At 36.3% G+C, this 18,130-nt stretch overlaps 3 protein-coding genes across 3 annotated transcripts; 2 read left to right on the top strand and 1 right to left on the bottom strand.

The window, feature by feature from the left end:
• LOC109833304 lies at nucleotides 4,536-9,029 on the top strand. The gene is made up of 4 exons (XM_020400920.1): nucleotides 4,536-5,294; nucleotides 8,080-8,226; nucleotides 8,334-8,483; nucleotides 8,561-9,029. Exons 1-4 carry the CDS (start codon nucleotides 4,713-4,715, stop codon nucleotides 8,867-8,869), a joined length of 1,188 nt encoding a protein of 395 aa, XP_020256509.1. The 5' UTR covers nucleotides 4,536-4,712; the 3' UTR covers nucleotides 8,870-9,029.
• LOC109834750 (uclacyanin 1-like) lies at nucleotides 10,413-11,200 on the top strand. Its single transcript, XM_020402771.1, has 2 exons — nucleotides 10,413-10,591; nucleotides 11,022-11,200. Exons 1-2 carry the CDS (start codon nucleotides 10,429-10,431, stop codon nucleotides 11,198-11,200), a joined length of 342 nt encoding a protein of 113 aa, XP_020258360.1. The 5' UTR covers nucleotides 10,413-10,428.
• LOC109833305 (transcription factor ILR3) lies at nucleotides 13,009-17,941 on the bottom strand. The gene is made up of 5 exons (XM_020400921.1): nucleotides 17,642-17,941; nucleotides 16,183-16,245; nucleotides 16,010-16,087; nucleotides 15,742-15,901; nucleotides 13,009-13,601 (listed from the first exon to the last, which is right to left on the bottom strand). The coding sequence occupies exons 1-5, from the start codon at nucleotides 17,779-17,781 to the stop codon at nucleotides 13,332-13,334; spliced, it is 711 nt and encodes a 236-aa protein (XP_020256510.1). The 5' UTR covers nucleotides 17,782-17,941; the 3' UTR covers nucleotides 13,009-13,331.

Below are 18,130 nucleotides of genomic sequence, written 5' to 3' on the forward strand. Positions count from 1 at the left end.
TATTATCCTAAGTCTAGTTTTTTTGGAGTTCTACTTGACTAACACTGTAAAATTTTATTCTAGTTTTAGTTCTATGTGACTAACATGTTAAAAATTTATCCCACAGATTATCTCAGTTCTAATTTTAAGTTCTAGGTGACTAATCCCCCTAATAAAATTTAGGGTGTGTCCCAAAATTTTCTCTTCATAAAAGCAGATTTAGTTGGGCCTTTATTGCTTACGTGACAAATGGGAAAGTATTGAACCCGGCCTAGACGAAGGTTTCGTTTCTGGCTGAAAAATTGTAGCGTTAAAGTTTGGGTTTTTCTTATCAAAGCAAGTTTAGTTGGGCTTTTATTGCTTAGTTAAGGAACACGCATAGGAAAGTACTCGACCTGCCCTTGACAAAGATCTGGTTTCTGGCTAAAAATTTGTAGTATTAAAGTTTGGGTTTTTCTTATATTGGTCCCTGATATCTAACATATTGCTAAGGACAAATTTTTAAAATAGATCCTTTTAGAAACTTATTTGTAAAAAACGACATATTTTGAAAATATTTGTCAAATTCGATCCAGTTGCAACTGGCTGAAACTAGGTCGAATTTGACGAAAAAACATCAAAAACTTTACTGTGGAGTTGCAGGTTTCAAAAAACATGCATAGAATGTGTGCATTATATACATGTAAAAATTTTACAACAATATACATGAATATTTCCGCCTCATTCACAACAATATACATAAAATTTTCGCATCATTCACAACAATATACATAAATCAAACAATACACACGAAAATTACATATATACTGAATTGCAATAATATTCATAAAATTCAACCATGAATCAAACAATACACACGAAAATCACATAGATAAATAATAACCGATCCACAAAAGTAACAAATTTGAACAGTCTAACCATATCGTTCTTGAAATTCATAATCATATTGTAATGAACACTCCTAAAACCCAGCTTGAGCTACCAATTATAGTACTCGATCATCCTCCATCTCCCAGCCCGAGTGACTCTGGGAATGGTTCACTATGCTGATTTCTGCTACGGACTGCACATTAATCAAAATTGATAAAATTTATTAAGAAAAATTAAAACTAGCGCAAAAAATAAGGAATATATATACAACATTTTTTACCTATACCAAGCCAATCTTGTGTGAATGATGATCTGTCTAAAGGTATAATACGTCGGGCTGCATCTGTCCCGGATCCATAATGGATATCTCTGAGATTAAAATACAATATGTTAGATTTTTCAGTTGAGTGACTTAATCATATGTATTTTGATGGCCAAAATTTAGTAAAGAATACATCCAGCATAGAAAAGAAAAATAAGAATAGAACATGCATAACGATTGTCACGTATTCAAGATTCAAAATAAAATGTTATATATTACAAAACGATTGTCACGTGGAAACAAGGATTAAAAATAAAATGTTATGTATTACAAAAACCATAAACGATATATTCCATGCAACTGTCCCCGGATAATCAACGCCTAAGGCTAGTTGGACAACTGCTTTTGTTATGGCCCGGTTGATCGCACCTACTACACTTATTTTTCCTCCTGATTCCTTCTCGACCGTCATCCATATTATTTCTAATTCGTACAGAATGAGGTCACCCAGCTGACCTTTTATACAAATGAGGTAATATTCATGGCCCGCCTTATGTCCAATGTCGACTATCATATGGTGGACGAAAATACTCTTTGTACGTTTATTGATAGTTATAAGTTGAATATCAATCTGCGGCGAATGTATAATGTGAAATCCTCACACCATCATGTAGATCTGAACAAGCCTTGACAACATGGAAATAAGAAAGCAATTGTAATTGCGGTATATTGCAAGTGCATGTACAAGTGTGATCCACTAGCATATTAACTTTGTAAGAGTAAATTTCTCTATGTGATATTCCCTCAATGACTTATTATTCATTAAAATTATATCTAACGAATCGAAATGATTGAGCCTGCACAATCTGATCCGCTAATATGCCTTCAACCTTCGGCGTTAGCTTTGACGGGATATTTGCACCAAGTGTGCGTCGTCTAAGGAAGAACTTATTAAGTCTGTAAAATGTTTTTGCAACTAATGACTGTATTGGCATACATCGTGCTCTCGTAAGCACACCATTAAAACTTTCAGAAGCGTTAGTGGTCATCATACATAATTGTTTTCTGCTATCTTTACATGAAGCCCACTTATCAGCATTGTTCAAACCCAAACTAGTCTCGATCCAATCATGTGCATTTCATGAAATAAACTTAATCTTCTCCCATAGTTGCTCATAAACTAATTTTCCGTTGTACATCCAACTTGCCAAATAAGATCTTGAAGTTGCACTTGTCCATGCTTCCTCTTGAAGTTGTCCCTAATATGTCGCAAGCAATAGCGATGTTGATGTGGCGATGAAAAATATCGTTGGAGTGCTATTGGGATTCCTTTCATCCTATCAAATATGAATGTAATCGACCGCGTTCACACACTAGGGATATGATATCTAATACATGCAAAAAATCATGCCTAATTTTTCGTGTTTTCAACATCAACCACTGCAAAGGCCAAAGGAAATAAACTGCCATCTGCATCTACTCCGGTTGTAACAAGCAAAAGGCCTTTATATTTACAGTACAAATGGGTGTCGTCAATGCTAAGAAGAGAATGACAATATCTGAATCCCTCAATGCAAGGTCTAAATGCTCAAAATACATATGTGAACTGTCTATCTCCGCCATCAATAAGGTCTGATGATACTTCATACATTGTCCCCGGATTTTCTTTTTTGAGAGCTTCAAGATAATGTGGTAAGATCTCATAAGATTTATCCTAATCTCTGAATATTTTTATCATCGCCTTCCTCCGAGCATTCCAACACTTGTTGTATGATACATCCAAGTTGGTCCATTTATGCACTAAAAGACGAATATCATTTAGTCTTAGATCAAGATTCTCCCTTAGTTTAGGCATAATCAATCGATATACAAAAGAGATGGACGCGTGTTTATGATTTATCTCTAATCGAGGATTGGTACAGGTGTGAAGTCAGTTGTAGTGTGTTATTTTAAATTGTCTGCCTACTCTTACACCCAAGCGTGAATTAAGCTTTCAAGGACATTTTGCATTGATGTCGTGGTGCCCACCACTATCTTCTTCTTAGCCATCTTATATAGGCCATGCCCCAACTCCACGGGATTTCAAATCCCGTGGAGTTACAGGCTAAATTCAGATGCTCTCTAGAATTTAGCCTGAAGCTTCACGGGACTTGAAATCCCGTGAAGTTATAAGCTTCACGGGATTTCAAACCCCGTGAAGCTTTGGCTTCCCTAATCAACACATTAATGGTGGGGGGCTTACACTTCACGGGATTTGAAATCCCGTGAAGTTTTTGATGTTTTTTTTTGCCAAATTCAATCTAATTTTAGCTAACTAGCTGAAACTGAGTCGAATTTAGCAAATATTTTTGAAATAGGTCGTTTTTTACAAATAAGTTTCTAAATGGGTCTCTTTTGAAAACTTATCCTATTGCTAAATAAGTCCCTCAGAGCTAGCTTATATATTTTAAATAACCGATTCTATGAGCTCTAATATTATGTATTTTAAAAGTCTTTCAAATCTAAAAGTTTTTTAAATAATTCCCCACATCGGTAACTGTTAACTCAAAGTAAACTAAAGTTCATTAATCTTATCCGTTTTGCCCTCTTCTGCCCTATACATTTTTTTGCTAGAAACCCTTCCGCTTCTTTCCCGATTGTTATTCATTGATAAATCTCTATTCTATTTTGTTGAAGCCTTGAAGGTATTACTTAGTACTAAATGAGGAAGATGAGGGAAAATAAGATTGATGTAGTTTAATTAATTGGGAGTTAACGTATCAATTTTTAGCACAAGAGACTTGTTTAAGAGAACTTAGAGATACTTTATGATCTATTTAAAATATTTGCGATTTGTGTACTTACTTAAGAGAACTTACATATTTGCGGGGACTTATTTAAAAATATACCAGATTGTTGGAGACTTTATGATAGGACAACACTTTGATAAGGGTGGCACTACAGGCACACCAGTAAACACACATTGTGTCACACCCCCTCTCTCTGCTAACGTGCGAGGGGGCCACATGAGATTTTAAAAAAGATTCCATGTGGACCCTGCGCACTGTAGCAGGAAGAGGGGGTCGTGGCACAAGGTGTGCCTGTACCATTTTACCTTTGATAATAGGACAAGAATTCCCAGCTTTACAGATTTAGGATGGATTATTGAGGCTTTCGAAAGGGCTTACTATTAGTTGAGATAAAAAAAAGGTGAGGAACTTGTTTAATACAAATTTTATTTCAAAGTAACATGAACCTCACTTCGAAGCGACACCTTGTTGTTGAACTATCTTCAAAGTGTAATAGCACCGCTACAAATGAAAGTATAGTAATATAAAAGTTATTAATCAAATAACACATTAATATGACCATCTATAGTCGCTCTCTATTTCTAGGGGGTGGCAAGCACAAAAACAAAACTTCAACTATTCTGTTTCTCAGCCCGCACCACCATCAAATCTCTGGTCATAAGCCCTCATAGAAACCTCACTGGCTCACTAATTTCTATTCCCAAAACCAAATTAATCCCATCAAAATTCCTCATTTTCTCACTCCCTATCTTCCTCATCGTATAAAATCCAGACTTTCTCCTCAAACACCAAATTAACCAAGACGACTCTCAATGAAGACCCTGAGAACTCTAATAGCCGGTCTCCTCTGCTTCATAGCAGCCTCCCTCTCGAGCGCCGGCGTCGGCGGCGGGTCCCTCTACCTCCCCATCATCAACCTCGTCGCCGGCCTCGACCTCAAGACAGCCAGCACCTTCTCCGCTTTCATGGTCACTGGTGGGTCCCTCTCCAATGTCCTCTACACCCTCGTCTTCTTCGCTGACCCCAAATCCTCAATAGACTACGATATTGCTCTGCTCTCGGAGCCAAGCATGCTGCTTGGCGTCAGTGCTGGAGTTCTGGGCAATGTCATGCTCCCAGAGTGGCTGATCACGGCCCTCTTTGCCCTGTTTCTTGGGGTTTCTACTTACAAGACTTTTGAAGCTGGGTTCAGGTGCTGGGGAGCTGAGAGTGAGGAGGTGAGGAGATCTGGGATCATTGGGGCCCAGGATGGCGAGGAGGAGGAGGAGGAGCCACTGTTGTTGAGCGGGGAGGGATTTCAAGGGAGTATCCAGTGGAGGAAGATGGTGGTTCTGGTGGTGGTGTGGTTGACCTTTTTTGTGCTTCACGTTGTCATTGCTGATAAGGGTGATAAGGTATGTGGTACTAATTTTTGTCCTTTTTCTTTACTAATTTTGGTTGGTACTTGGATATTCTTGAGGAACATGCGAGAAAATGTTTGTTTCCTTTTTAAGGGTTAATTTTAGATGCACCCCGTTCCTAAATTTTTCGTCAGCGCTTGAGACGCCCTGATGCCCACGCCGACTTGTCTCCCCGATTCGTCTCCGGTCATGTGGATATCACGTGGCTTCAATATAGCAATATTAATGCGTTAGCCTTGTGATATTTCGTTGTTTTGGTGAGAGATGCTTGTTTTTCGGTCCAGCGTGTCACCTCGTCAGGGATCAACTCTTCCACGGTCTAATCTGATATGAGTTTGGTTCCTTCACATATCTTTAAACGTAAAAATTTAGGGGGGAGATGTGAAATAAGTACCTTCCTTTTGATTCACATATCATTAATTTTCTTGCCCGAGCATGTCAATTTCTTCCTCTTCGTTTCATTCGCACGCTTTGCTGAGATCTTTTTTCAAGTGATGGTGACTCGCGTTGGGTTGAGCGAGGCCGGAGGCTGATAAAATTAGGGAAATGCAAAACAGAATATTCTTAACTTTTAATGCAACTGTTTGCAGCTAGACGACCTATCTAAAATGGACAACTTTGAGGGTGATGGAAACAACAAGGGACGATAGCCGACGTCCTTTCACCCAAAAGATGCGTATTTTCGTTTGTCAAAAGCTATATAGATCAGATTAGGACTGGAATAACAGGCTTTAACAGTGATCTATAGCCAATTACATAAAAACACAGAATCTAATCTAGATTCAATTGAAGGGGCCTCAGCATTCGAACAAGATGAATTCGAAATTAAATCTACATTTCCTGTACATAATGTAATTATTGAAAAGTAGGTAAAGCATGAATAATGGATTATGTGTAAAATAAGACTGTGGAATGTTTACATCACCACACACATAAAGTAAGCCAATGATTACGATAAAGCCCATCTATGCATCATCTATGTGCATCAAATTCTCATATACTTCCCTTTCAAAAACGCAAAAACCCCATCGCGCTTAAATAAAACCCCTCTACTTCACTTGGGCAGGTCACAGTTCAGAACTATCTCAGCTTCTCAAGTTGAAGTTTAAAAAAACCACATACAAGACATTAGTTTATTCATTGGACCTTGCACAGCCTAACAAGATAATATCAACTTGTGATGGCATCCAAAAGTTTCAAATAGTCTTTGTGTTCATCTTAAAGTGACGCTGTGACATAGCATATTTATATACAACATGTATTTTCAATTTCTTTTATCCAACTAGCTCTTATCCAGACTTACAGAACTAAATATATATAATAATGTCTCTCTCTACTTGGTTAATCTAAATTAACGATACGCGATATTATAAGAAACATGATCATGTTTAGGATTACAATGGAGCTGATGCTATTGGTTGCAAATCCTGGTCAGGCTAGTTTTTGGATTACACAAATCTTTAGATCCAGGATTCATGATTTTGACTTGAATAGAGAGAGCGTATTAGGCTCTTGTTTACTTTGAACCATTTCTTTTCATCGATGCACACGTATGAAAAAGATGTGTGGATCCACCACTTTGGCTAGCACTTTATGGGTTGTTCTTATATGACCAATAATAGATGCTGTCACTCAATCTCAATCTCAATGTACATAAAAAATTCTGTACTTCTTTTAAATTTCCATGATGTGACAGGAAAAATAGTGTAGCAAGGGAAAATATTGCAGTGTTTTGAGATATTTAATAGCTGAAACATTAGTCCTTCAGAAAAAGATAAGTGTTTTGCTACTATTTTGGCACTACAAGAAACAAAAGAGTGGGATCGTTCCTTAAAAGTTGTTAAAAAAGAAACGATGAGTCATCATGCCCTGCTATTTTGTTTCTTATAGTGCCAAAGCAGTAAAAAAAGAGTAGTACGCTAATCACTACTCTTATTCTTTCATTAAATTGAAGAGGCAAAATACTTAACATAATAATCACCGTTGCCGTTGTCAGCAAGGATATTCCTCTATTTCCTTATTATTTTTTTAAAGGTTCCGAACTAATTGTTTCTCTAACTTAATTGTCACATCCAAGTTGTCTAGAATAATTATTTTCGTGAATCTAATCAACCAAGGTTCAACCTATGCACAAACTTAGTTGTCATGTACTATGGAAGTGTCTACATAATAACATAGAAGAGAAACTATAGACGTGGTATTGTATTTCATTGAAACTACAGAGTACAATAGAATACCGAAAGTTACTTGACTCTGTATTTTCTAAAAGACACGTCCTAAGTCAGAAGTCTGTAAAGTAAGAATTCATTTTCTGTTTTGTTTAAAACAAGGCTACTTCATTTTAGTTCTTAATTTTATTTTGCCTAATTTGTTCTGTTTAAAGAGCTCATTCTCGAGCTTTGACTAATTTATTTTGCCAAAAAATGGGAAATTGTCTAGAGCAAACTATCGATATAAACATAAAACATGTTTTTTAATTTTAAAAGAATCTAATAAGCCGAGATTCAGTTCTTGCAGGAAAATACTGTAAATAATATGCCAATTACATAAGTACGGATGTGAATTGAGGATATAAGGGGCGCAATGCTATTATTGACTGAAATCTCAGTACATAGAACAGGTTATGAGACAATTAACAGCTAGTGAATACTGTTAACAAACATATGCTGTTATTAACTTTAATGCTTATTTATTCTGTTTAATGACAACTTTTGTCTCTTTAATTGGTTAGTTGATCCATTTAATCTGATAATATGCAATATATAAATTCTTTATGCAGAAAATTCTACAAATTAGGCCTTGTGGAGTTCTATACTGGCTCATCACCTTGTTCCAAGTTCCTCTCGCAATTGGTTTTACAGCATGTATTCTGTATCAGAACCGCAAAATGCAGCACCAAACACCTGATCAAGAGAAAGATAACCAGGTTACTTCAATAATTACTTCTACAAGCCACTTGTAAATTAAATGTTTACATGATGCTCACTTTGAAAAATATAAATATTTTTACGAGTCTGTAACTTTCTCCTGCAGGGAATTATAGTTCATTCTAGGATGAAAGAACTTCCTGCCGTCATTTTTCCATTGGCTGCACTTATATCAGGGATACTAGGTGGCCTCTTTGGAATTGGTGGTGGGATGCTCATAAATCCTGTACTTCTTCAAATTGGAATACCTCCGCAGGTAAAATTTCTATTTCAGTCTCATCCTCGATGAATTCTTAAACTAAAATTTTACATGCTTACTCTTGGGTTTTGAAGGTAACAGCATCAACAACCTCCTTTATGGTTTTATTCTCATCTTCAATGTCCATGGTTCAGTATTTGATCCTTGGAATGAAGGCTGTTGAAGAAGCTGCTATATTTGCTGCGGTTTGTTTTTTCGCTTCTATTGTTGGATTGGTTCTCATTCAAAGAGCCGTAGAGAAGTTTGGAAGAGCTTCTCTCATTGTGTTCTCAGTTAGTATAGTGATGGCGTTGAGCGTGGTTTCTATCACTTGTTTTGGTGCAATAGATGTTTGGAGAGAGTACAAGAATGGAGAAGACATGGGATTCAAACTCCCATGTTAAAGTTTTGTACTGAACTAGTGTAGTTCAAAATAAATATAGAGGTAGAAGCATTACATCCTTCGAGTGCAAAATGAAGTGAACTTGGCTCTTGAATCGTGTGTTGTGTTCACAGTTGATTAATGAAATACAAATTGCAGGGAGCATCATAATTGAGTCAGGTACATAGAGCTTTTCTTTACCTTGGGTGCCATAGAACTTTTTGCTTGGTATTACACTATTACTGTAGCTTTTTTCACGGTTTTTCTATAGAGTGCCTATGGGCACTCTATAAGGGAGGAGAGAGATAGAGAGAAATGAATAGCTCATGAGCCCTCCTAATTTGCATTAATTTCTGTGCATGATTTATTTCTCTCTCTCTCCTCTATTATAGAGTACTCATGGGCACTCTATAGAAAAACCTTTTTTTTCAAGAGAATATTGTAGCTAAAATGTGGATTGTGTCTGAAGAAAATAAATGTATAATAGGATGAAATATAAATTAACAGAGAATACCAAAGAGAGATTCCCTCCTCTATTAACGAATTTAAACCTCCATAGACAATGAATATTAAGCTGTAGAGAATGGATTTGAATTCTTTGTAGTTAAGTTTTCATCAGATAATAATTGAAGATTTTCTATACATTATATTGGTACCAAAATGCTGTACTTTTCAACTAAACCGTGATCAGAGAAATGTTCTCTCAATGCGCTAACTCGTACGAAGTTGCGGGAACAAATAAATAATGTGGCAGTTGTGCTTTCCCACTTTCAAAGCTACAATCTGCACAAAATTCAATATTATAGGTTACAGCTTCTCCAATTGTAAGGGTTTATATAATATCTGCAAACCCCCCTTACTTTCTTAGAATTGAAAAGAGGGAAAACTACTAGTTAGCACATGTTCCCTCAATGAGTCATAACTCATAAGACTCATAGCTAAACATTTTACATCAAAAAGGGGGAAATCACAACATACAAATGATAACAACATTAAAACAAGCTTGTCTTGTTTTTGACAGAATATCCAATATGAGGAGACAATACATCCTAATAAATGCAGCTGATAAAGTATAAAAAAAATACCATGTACTCCTGCATAATGTACTGACCTAATACGAGCACAATAATGTACCAGCCTAATACAAGAACAATAATGTGCTGGTCTAATACAAGCACAATTATGTACATCAACTACATTCCAAATAGTGATTTATTTAGTATCCATGGCACATGTTCTCTCCTAAAATTATGCTACCAGCTCTGCAATAACTTAACTGAAACATTCAAAGCGTTTCGGGGCTCTATAACCAACAAACCCAACGTGTTCAACAAACCCCATCCATTTGTGAGTCAATATTAAAATCGGCAAAAATAAAATCATTCAGGTATACCCACTCATTCCATAATACAAATCATCCAACAAATTCTAGCAAGCATCCTTTATGGTTTTGCACATTCCTCCCTTGTTTTACGCTGGTGATAACCCAACAACCCTAACAACTCTACTATCAACATCTATATATACGAGCCTCGTCTATGTTTATTCTTGCAACTCGACAAGTTTCGTGTAGTACACACAATGGCAACGTTGAGAGCATTTACAGGTCTCATAACAATAGCCGTTCTTCTTCGGGCTGCATTGGGAGCAGATCATGTGGTCGGAGGTGCTGGTGGCTGGGAGCTAACCACCGACCTGAGCTCATGGGCATCGGCTGAAACTTTTAAAACTGGCGACACGCTCAGTAAGTCCACCGTAACTTGTACACTCACTCAATTCGTTTTTTGTTTTTTTTTTCTTCACTTTTGGGTTGTCTGTTGTAACTAGTACATTTATCGTGTTTGGTTCAATAACTATACGAATTGAATGAAAGTAAAACTGATATAAAGACATAAGAGATACGACAGAACCGAATAAGATGGAAAATACATATAATAATGCGATACATGAACTATTCAAAATAGATTATTATTATTATTATTATTATTATTATTATTATTATTATATAAAGTACTTTTTTTCAAATCATAGTTCACCAAGATGTTCAGGACATCTAAAGAGTTAGAGATTAGACCTTCGGATCGCCAAAAACAGATTCATATCCACGTAATCAAAGACCAAAATAATTTCAGTCATCCGATCAATTCAGACACCTAATTCGCCTTTATCCGCAGCTTTCTCATATGGAGCTCAGCACTCGGTAATCGAGGTACCAAAAGCCGACTACGATTCATGCTCCTCCACGAACGCAATAAACAGTTACACCGACGGCAACACCGTCATCAAGCTCTCCTCCCCGGGTACAAGACACTTCATCTGTGGAACCGCAGGGCACTGCATTGTACTTTGCTGATTTTAAAAATTTGGGATGAACACTTTGTCATTGCTACAAATTAGGCTAAAATGCCAATTTGGTCCTCGCACGGGCTCTTCATGTTCAAATTGATCCTTTATACTTTTTTTTTTCAACTTAGTTCTCCTACCCTTGTTAAATTTAAATTTAGTTATTTTTTAGTATCCTTTAAATTTTGGGTGTTAACTTTTTGTTTATAATCATAGTACCATTGATGGCATGAAATAATAGCCCCTGTACTTTTGAATTTCTTATTCTATTATTATTTTTTTTAAAAGAGAAACGGATGGGATCATACAATCCGAGCCAACTACTTCCATCGGCCTAATGCCCGGGTTTATCAAAGCTCTTCTTATGCCCGGCCATAGAATGAAAAGATAAGACGATATCAGTATCTCATTGTATCATATATGACATATTAGTCACCATTCCAACTGAACCTTTTGTACGTCCACAGAAAAAACAGCTACTGCAGAAAAGGGAACAACAAAAGACCAATATATAAACTCTTAGTTGGGGTTATTCATTGGGGTAATTTTTGGGATAATGAGATAATTTTTGGAACAACAATGTTTGGTGTTATTCATTGGGGTATTTGGAACTGATGTAATCTTTGTGGTGTTATTGGTTTGTTGGGGATAATTAGGGACAAATACTCCACTTTTTCCTAAATTACACCAACCATATTACATTCCTCAGCCCCCAAGCCCCAAATTACCCCATTTTGCCTGCTGGAACAAAAGAGGGGAACCAATTTACCCTCATTCCGTTCTCCGATCCAGAAAAATTCGCGAGGGCGGAGGAGGACATGGCGGTGATCAGATCTGGCGAGGGTGGAGTTCGAGCTGGTCGGAGGGCTAGAGGTCGAGCTGGTCAAAGGGTTAAGCCTGTAGAAGTAAAAAATATATGACATCCTCTGTTTCTTTAAAGCTACGGTCCGGTGGTTGGAGTTGGATTGGTAACAAGCGTGATGATGGTTTTGCTGATTTGAGGACTAGGACTGTTTGTTGTGGTTTTGCCATGGATTAATAAGCTACTGTACTAGTTCTTTGGTATGAATTTCTATTTGTTCGTTCACCCGCTTTAAAGATGCAGCAACAAGAAGAACCAGGCAAGCCATTAATCCAGTCTTTAAAACTCAAATCTTGAAAATACTGCGGCCAGAAGCATCTCACTAGCAAAGATGCCAACAACCGCGAATCGTGCTGGAATGAAATCAAATATCAATATGATAATATTTAACATTCATCCAAAATCTTCAAACCCATTTTTAAATAAGAATTTTATTCTCCGGGTCCAAATTCAAATGCGAAACATAACTGGAAAAAGAGAGCTAATATTGAGATTTTTCAGGATAAGAGAGCTAATATTGAGATTTTTCAGGATATTATTAGAATCTAGATTTAAAAAAAAATTAGAGGAATGAAAACATAATATATGCAACAACACAAAGTATTAACAATTAAGTGTACAAACAAAAATGGACAAATGAATTGATATATGAATACTTATATCTGAATAGTGTATTATAAGAATATCAACATTAAAATGCTATTCTGAATCAAATTTGAACAACAAATTAGATAAATAGTCATCTAAGTATTTGATACTTATGCAAACAACCCCCGCTCCACTAACAGCTAAAGTACTAGTCTAGATACAGATAAATCAGAAGAAAATTGATATCCTAATAGACACCAAGTCTGAAACTTGAAAGCAATGCCGAACTTTCAAATCTAGGTTTGTCATACCCGACGGCTGACGGGACAAAATTTCCCACATAGCACTCCGTAATGAGAAAGAATCAATTGTTTAAAGAAACAGAGGATGGCATATATTTTTTACTTCTACAGGCTTAACACTTTCAAGCGTTTCTTCGGAACGCAAAAAAACTAGAATCGGTGACAGGATTCACAGTAATGATAGGGGATAAGTGATCAAGATATTCATCACTTAAACCAAATAGTCACCAGTTATGAACACCGAACAACTAAAACAAGTTGTCCTCAATGTTAAAACATGAAATTAAACAGCAACGACCAACTGATGTCTTAAAGGATCTTTCATGGACAATTACACGAGGCTTCCAACAGCTTCCAACAGCAGTTACAGACTAAGCATCCTATAAAGCCTAAGCCACAGGGGGGCAAGATGCAGCATCCTGTGAGGTGTCAACATCTGCAGGTGGCATAAACTGCCACATGGGATATCCAGGATATCCAATGACGGGCATCATCATCTTGTGGGTTCCAGTTTGCCCTTGGGGAGCAAAAGCAGCTGGTATTACAGGAGGATGAGGCATGAAGCTTGGCCGAGAATTCAACAATTTAACTTGCTGCTCCAGATTCTCCTTCTCTTGCTTTAGTCTCTGCTTCTCATCACGGAGCTCGTTCTTCTCCGACTGCAGTAACAGATTTAATCCAATCATCACCTTAGCTCATAAGGATAAGCATTTACGTCAGTTCATATAACAGCGACTTGGTGTTAAAAAACCCATGTCCACGTCATGTCAGTATCAGATACAAGACTACCTATTGTGCCCTCGGTGTTGCATTGCTACTATTTAGAACTTTTCATGCATCAATAAACCATGAATGTCTTTTTCCATGAGCCCATGTATTTACTTTCCTAGATAATAAGAGGTAAAAGAAATTGTTTGGAGAAAGTCTTTATATATTTACCATGTAATCGACTGTGCCCGTTTATTATAATAGGCAGAGCATGCCTTTAGATCCTAATCCAATCTTAACATATGACAACAATATATTGATACGCACAGGACAATATAGAAAGCATTCATGGTGCCATCTCAGCTCTGAATACCAATAGTTCAAATCTTTTCCATATAAAACTAAACTAGTTTGCGGTCCGTGCAAAGCACGATGATAAATTTTTTCATGCTACAACAATCATGTTTCGTAAATATTATAGTAAGTTTTTTGAATTGCTACAGCATCTCGCATTTTGCAAAGTGTTTTGAATTGCTACAGCGTCTCGCATTTTGAAAAGTGCTACAGTATTCGCGTGTGCTACACTAATAGGGGTCACTGTTCATAAAAGCAATCACAAGTTCTTTTGTTTGCTACAGTATCTCGCTTTTTAAAATGCTACAGTGTTCCTCTGTTCATACCACAGTGATTATTTTACTGTTGAAATTACTGTAGCATGAATAGGAATTATCTGATCCTCCTATCTATACAAAGGAATAGATGTTTTAAAATGCTACAGTGTTCGACTGTTCATACTACAGTAAGTATATTACTGTTGAAATTACTGTAGCATGAATGAATTCTCTGGTCCTTCTATTTGTATAAAGGAATAGACTACACATTGTTCAGATATAAAATTTGACAATTCTAAAAGATATGTGAAACTTACTCCACCGCTACCCAAGTATCAACAGAAAAATCAATGCACTACACCAAACACAAAGCATAAAGTCCCAAAATTCTCCCAAATTCTATTGTAAGGGTGCTATTTGCAGACGTACCTAAGGTGTCATTAAGTTGTTAACTCTCAACAGCTAGTATCACACGATAAGCTAAATTAATTTATCGCCAGTAATGACATGACACCTTAGTATCATATTGACAATACCATATCAGATTGACGGTACCACGTATATGGTCTTTTTCCCCTTTTCCTGCTAAAAGTTTAAGATGCATGAAATCATGTCTTAAGAACAGATTACCTTACTTTGAAGAAACTATTTAAAGTGATATTTTCCAAGATCCTTTTCAGTCCCACGCTTCTATCATCTTCTAACTGTCCCACCTCTTCTTTCTTTCCTCCGAAACTGTAAGTTCCTCCAACCATATGTAAACACATTAACTCCTAGACTCCTTCAATTTTAGACAATAATTTTTTAACTTTTGACCGGTGTGACAGGACTATATCATAATCTCATCCAAATGGCATGACGAAAGAACCAAATACCTGCTTGAACCTACAACAGTGACAACCAAAGATACTAGACACACCTAAGTTGTTCAAACTTACCAACTTGATACATAGAATGAATAATGCTCTAGTAATCGAAAAAAGGCCACGACAGCTGCTTTAGCGTCTTCCATATCCTAAAACATTGATTGCAATTATGACAAACTGTTATCCAGGTTAGTAGAATGACACAATGGACAATAAGAGATGGTCTTTGTGCAAACAATGCATTTTTGCATGCCAAAAACAGAGTGGCAAATTATTAAAGAAATTACATCATATACCGTTTTACAATAAACATGTAATGGTAACCTATTGAGTAGGCATCCCAATCTACTAATGCATCAGATGCCATAAGCAAGGTCAATGGATACAATTATAAAAGTAATGAGACCACATGGCTAAGGAATCAACTAATGGAACTAATGTTCCATCCATCAACCAATAGATTCACATGGAGAATGAGCACAGAATAGGGAATGTCTAAACATACACAACTTATCCCGTACAAGATTTGACATGTCTATTATAACTTCTAAGCCATGCATAGATACAAATAATTATTAAATATAAATTACAATAAAAAAGATGAGTGTGCTGACCTTCAGCTCTTTGATCTTCTCCATGAGATTCTCATTAGAATCTTTCAACTTTTGTGCTTCACTTCGCAACTGAGTCACCATCCTAACAGCATCGCTCAAAATTGCTGCTTTATCTGTTTTAGGGTTTCCAGGCTCCAATATGGATCCTAACTCCAGGAACCTGCCACAAAAAAGGACAGTATAATTTAAAATAAGAAAGACAAGGTCAGGACATAATGTAACAGAAGTATAGGTATGCCACGAAGAATCATAAAAAGATTAAACATACTTATCATTCAACCTATCCCTTCTCATTTTCTCCCTACAAGCTTTAGAGCCAGGTACACTGCCAGATTCTGACCTCACACTACAAGTCCAATGCTTAGTGCTTGCAGAAGAAACAAAGGTAAAACAAGAAAATCTAAATCAAAATAGTGAGATCACAATCAACAGGAGTCAAACCGTTTCTTGAAGCCAGATTCTTTAACAGCAGCAGAGTCTACCAAGTTGCCACCAGTTTCCATACTATTACAGCACAAATAATCATATTAGTATGAGGAAACAGAATGTGGCGTGAGAGGGAAAATTTTGACAAATTGACAAGATGAATGGATAATGACTACTCATAAAAGCAAATAGTTTAGAGCCATGGCCCACCTACCTTTCTTCCTACAGAGGTATAATGGTATTAAGATCTTTTAACCTTTTAACATATTTGAAGTTCGTTTTCAGTATGTTCAATATAAAAACTCTTGAAACTTTGAAGTCTTATAAATCTATTTCTATTCTAGTATAATTTAAGTGCTCAGCTAGCTTCTCTATTTATCCATCTACAACTATATTATTAAAGAAGTAAACTCAGAAAGATAGATGTCATATTGTATCAAATATAAAAAAATATAAAAATATAAAATGGAAACCACTAAAATTAGAGTTCTTTAATATTCTACTGTATCCAGAGTTCCTATACAAGTTTACAATCTTAATTTAATTAAATCCACGTATATATCCAACCATCAACAAATTCTGAAGCCTGATTAAATAAACCATCAGTTAGAAACTTAAGCTCCTAAATTTTTGATGGAGCATTTTCATAAAATGTATAACAGGCTACTATTCTTCTTTCCCATTGAAGTTCTCTTCAAAATGATGGTACTTATTTCTAATATTAGACCTAGAATGAGCAAAAAGGAATCACATAGGACCCTTAAAGGCTTAAACATCTTGTCACCTCTCGCACAAGTTGATGTCAATAGCAGGTAGTTAGCGAGGTGAAGTAGCACTTTATAAATTGCATCAAATATTGGTGGCATGACTCGGTTAAGATTGCTATAGAGCAGTAACAATCAAAGTAGATGCATTCCCTATAACACCATAAGCAATATGCACTGAAGAGAGCTCATTTACCAACAGTATAAAAGTTAAGGCAGCAAATTTCATCAATAATTTGTACTCCTCTTTCATGCAGGAGAGAGGAAACAAACATACAGGAGCACATGCCATTGTGTAGTGTAAACCTATTAATCTTGAACTTCCCGTTCCATAATTCAAGATTCAAGTGTAATTCAAGAAGCATCAAGTACCCTCTCTAAACCCCAAGATCAACCAAACATTCTATTGGGACGTCTAGAATAAAAATCTAGCGGTCAAGTAAATGAGATTAACTATTTTTAGTGGTTTGAGAAATAAAATATTCAACTAACAATATTCCCCCAATTTGGCCACCGGTGTACAGGTCACTAGCATTTGAACTAGAATGATTTTTGTCTTCTTTTTCTTTTTCAAATCTTGTAAATAATACCAAAATCAATATGGCTATCACTAATAAGATTAAGATTTATAAATCAACATATCAAAACTACTAGAATGAACAGCAAACAAGAAAGAAACGAAAAAAAATTAAAATAAAACAATAAAATACCTAGCGCTAGGAGTAGAATTGATCCCCTGTGGAGACCAGAGTAATCCATTTCCAGGGACCCCGAAATCGCCGCCAGCGACGGAAATGTTGTCGATCAAAGGGTAATCGAAACCCCAACTGGAGTTTTCAGGCGAAGCCATCTCCCAAGTTTGCACCTGAAAACCCTAACCCTAAGTTTTGGGGGCAAAAAAAATCGAAACTCTTGCGGGTTTTTTATGGAATTGGTCACCGAGGGATTGGTCGCAAGTGGAGGAGAGGAGCTGAAGAGATTCGTTCACGCGTCAAAATTGGGTTTTGAAAGAGTAAACACTTAAAAAAATAAGGCCTAGAAGATGCAAGGACATAAATGGGTCTTGGCCCACTTATTACCTTATTCTATATTGGTAGCTTTTTATAATGATAAATTTTTTAAAACAACCCATTTGAGAAATTAATAAGAAAAATCAACTTTCTCCCCCCAAAAAATTAGCAAATCGACTCTTTTTATCC

Source organism: Asparagus officinalis, chromosome 3, assembly GCF_001876935.1.
Source record: "Asparagus officinalis chromosome 3, Aspof.V1, whole genome shotgun sequence".
NCBI lineage: Eukaryota > Viridiplantae > Streptophyta > Magnoliopsida > Asparagales > Asparagaceae > Asparagus > Asparagus officinalis.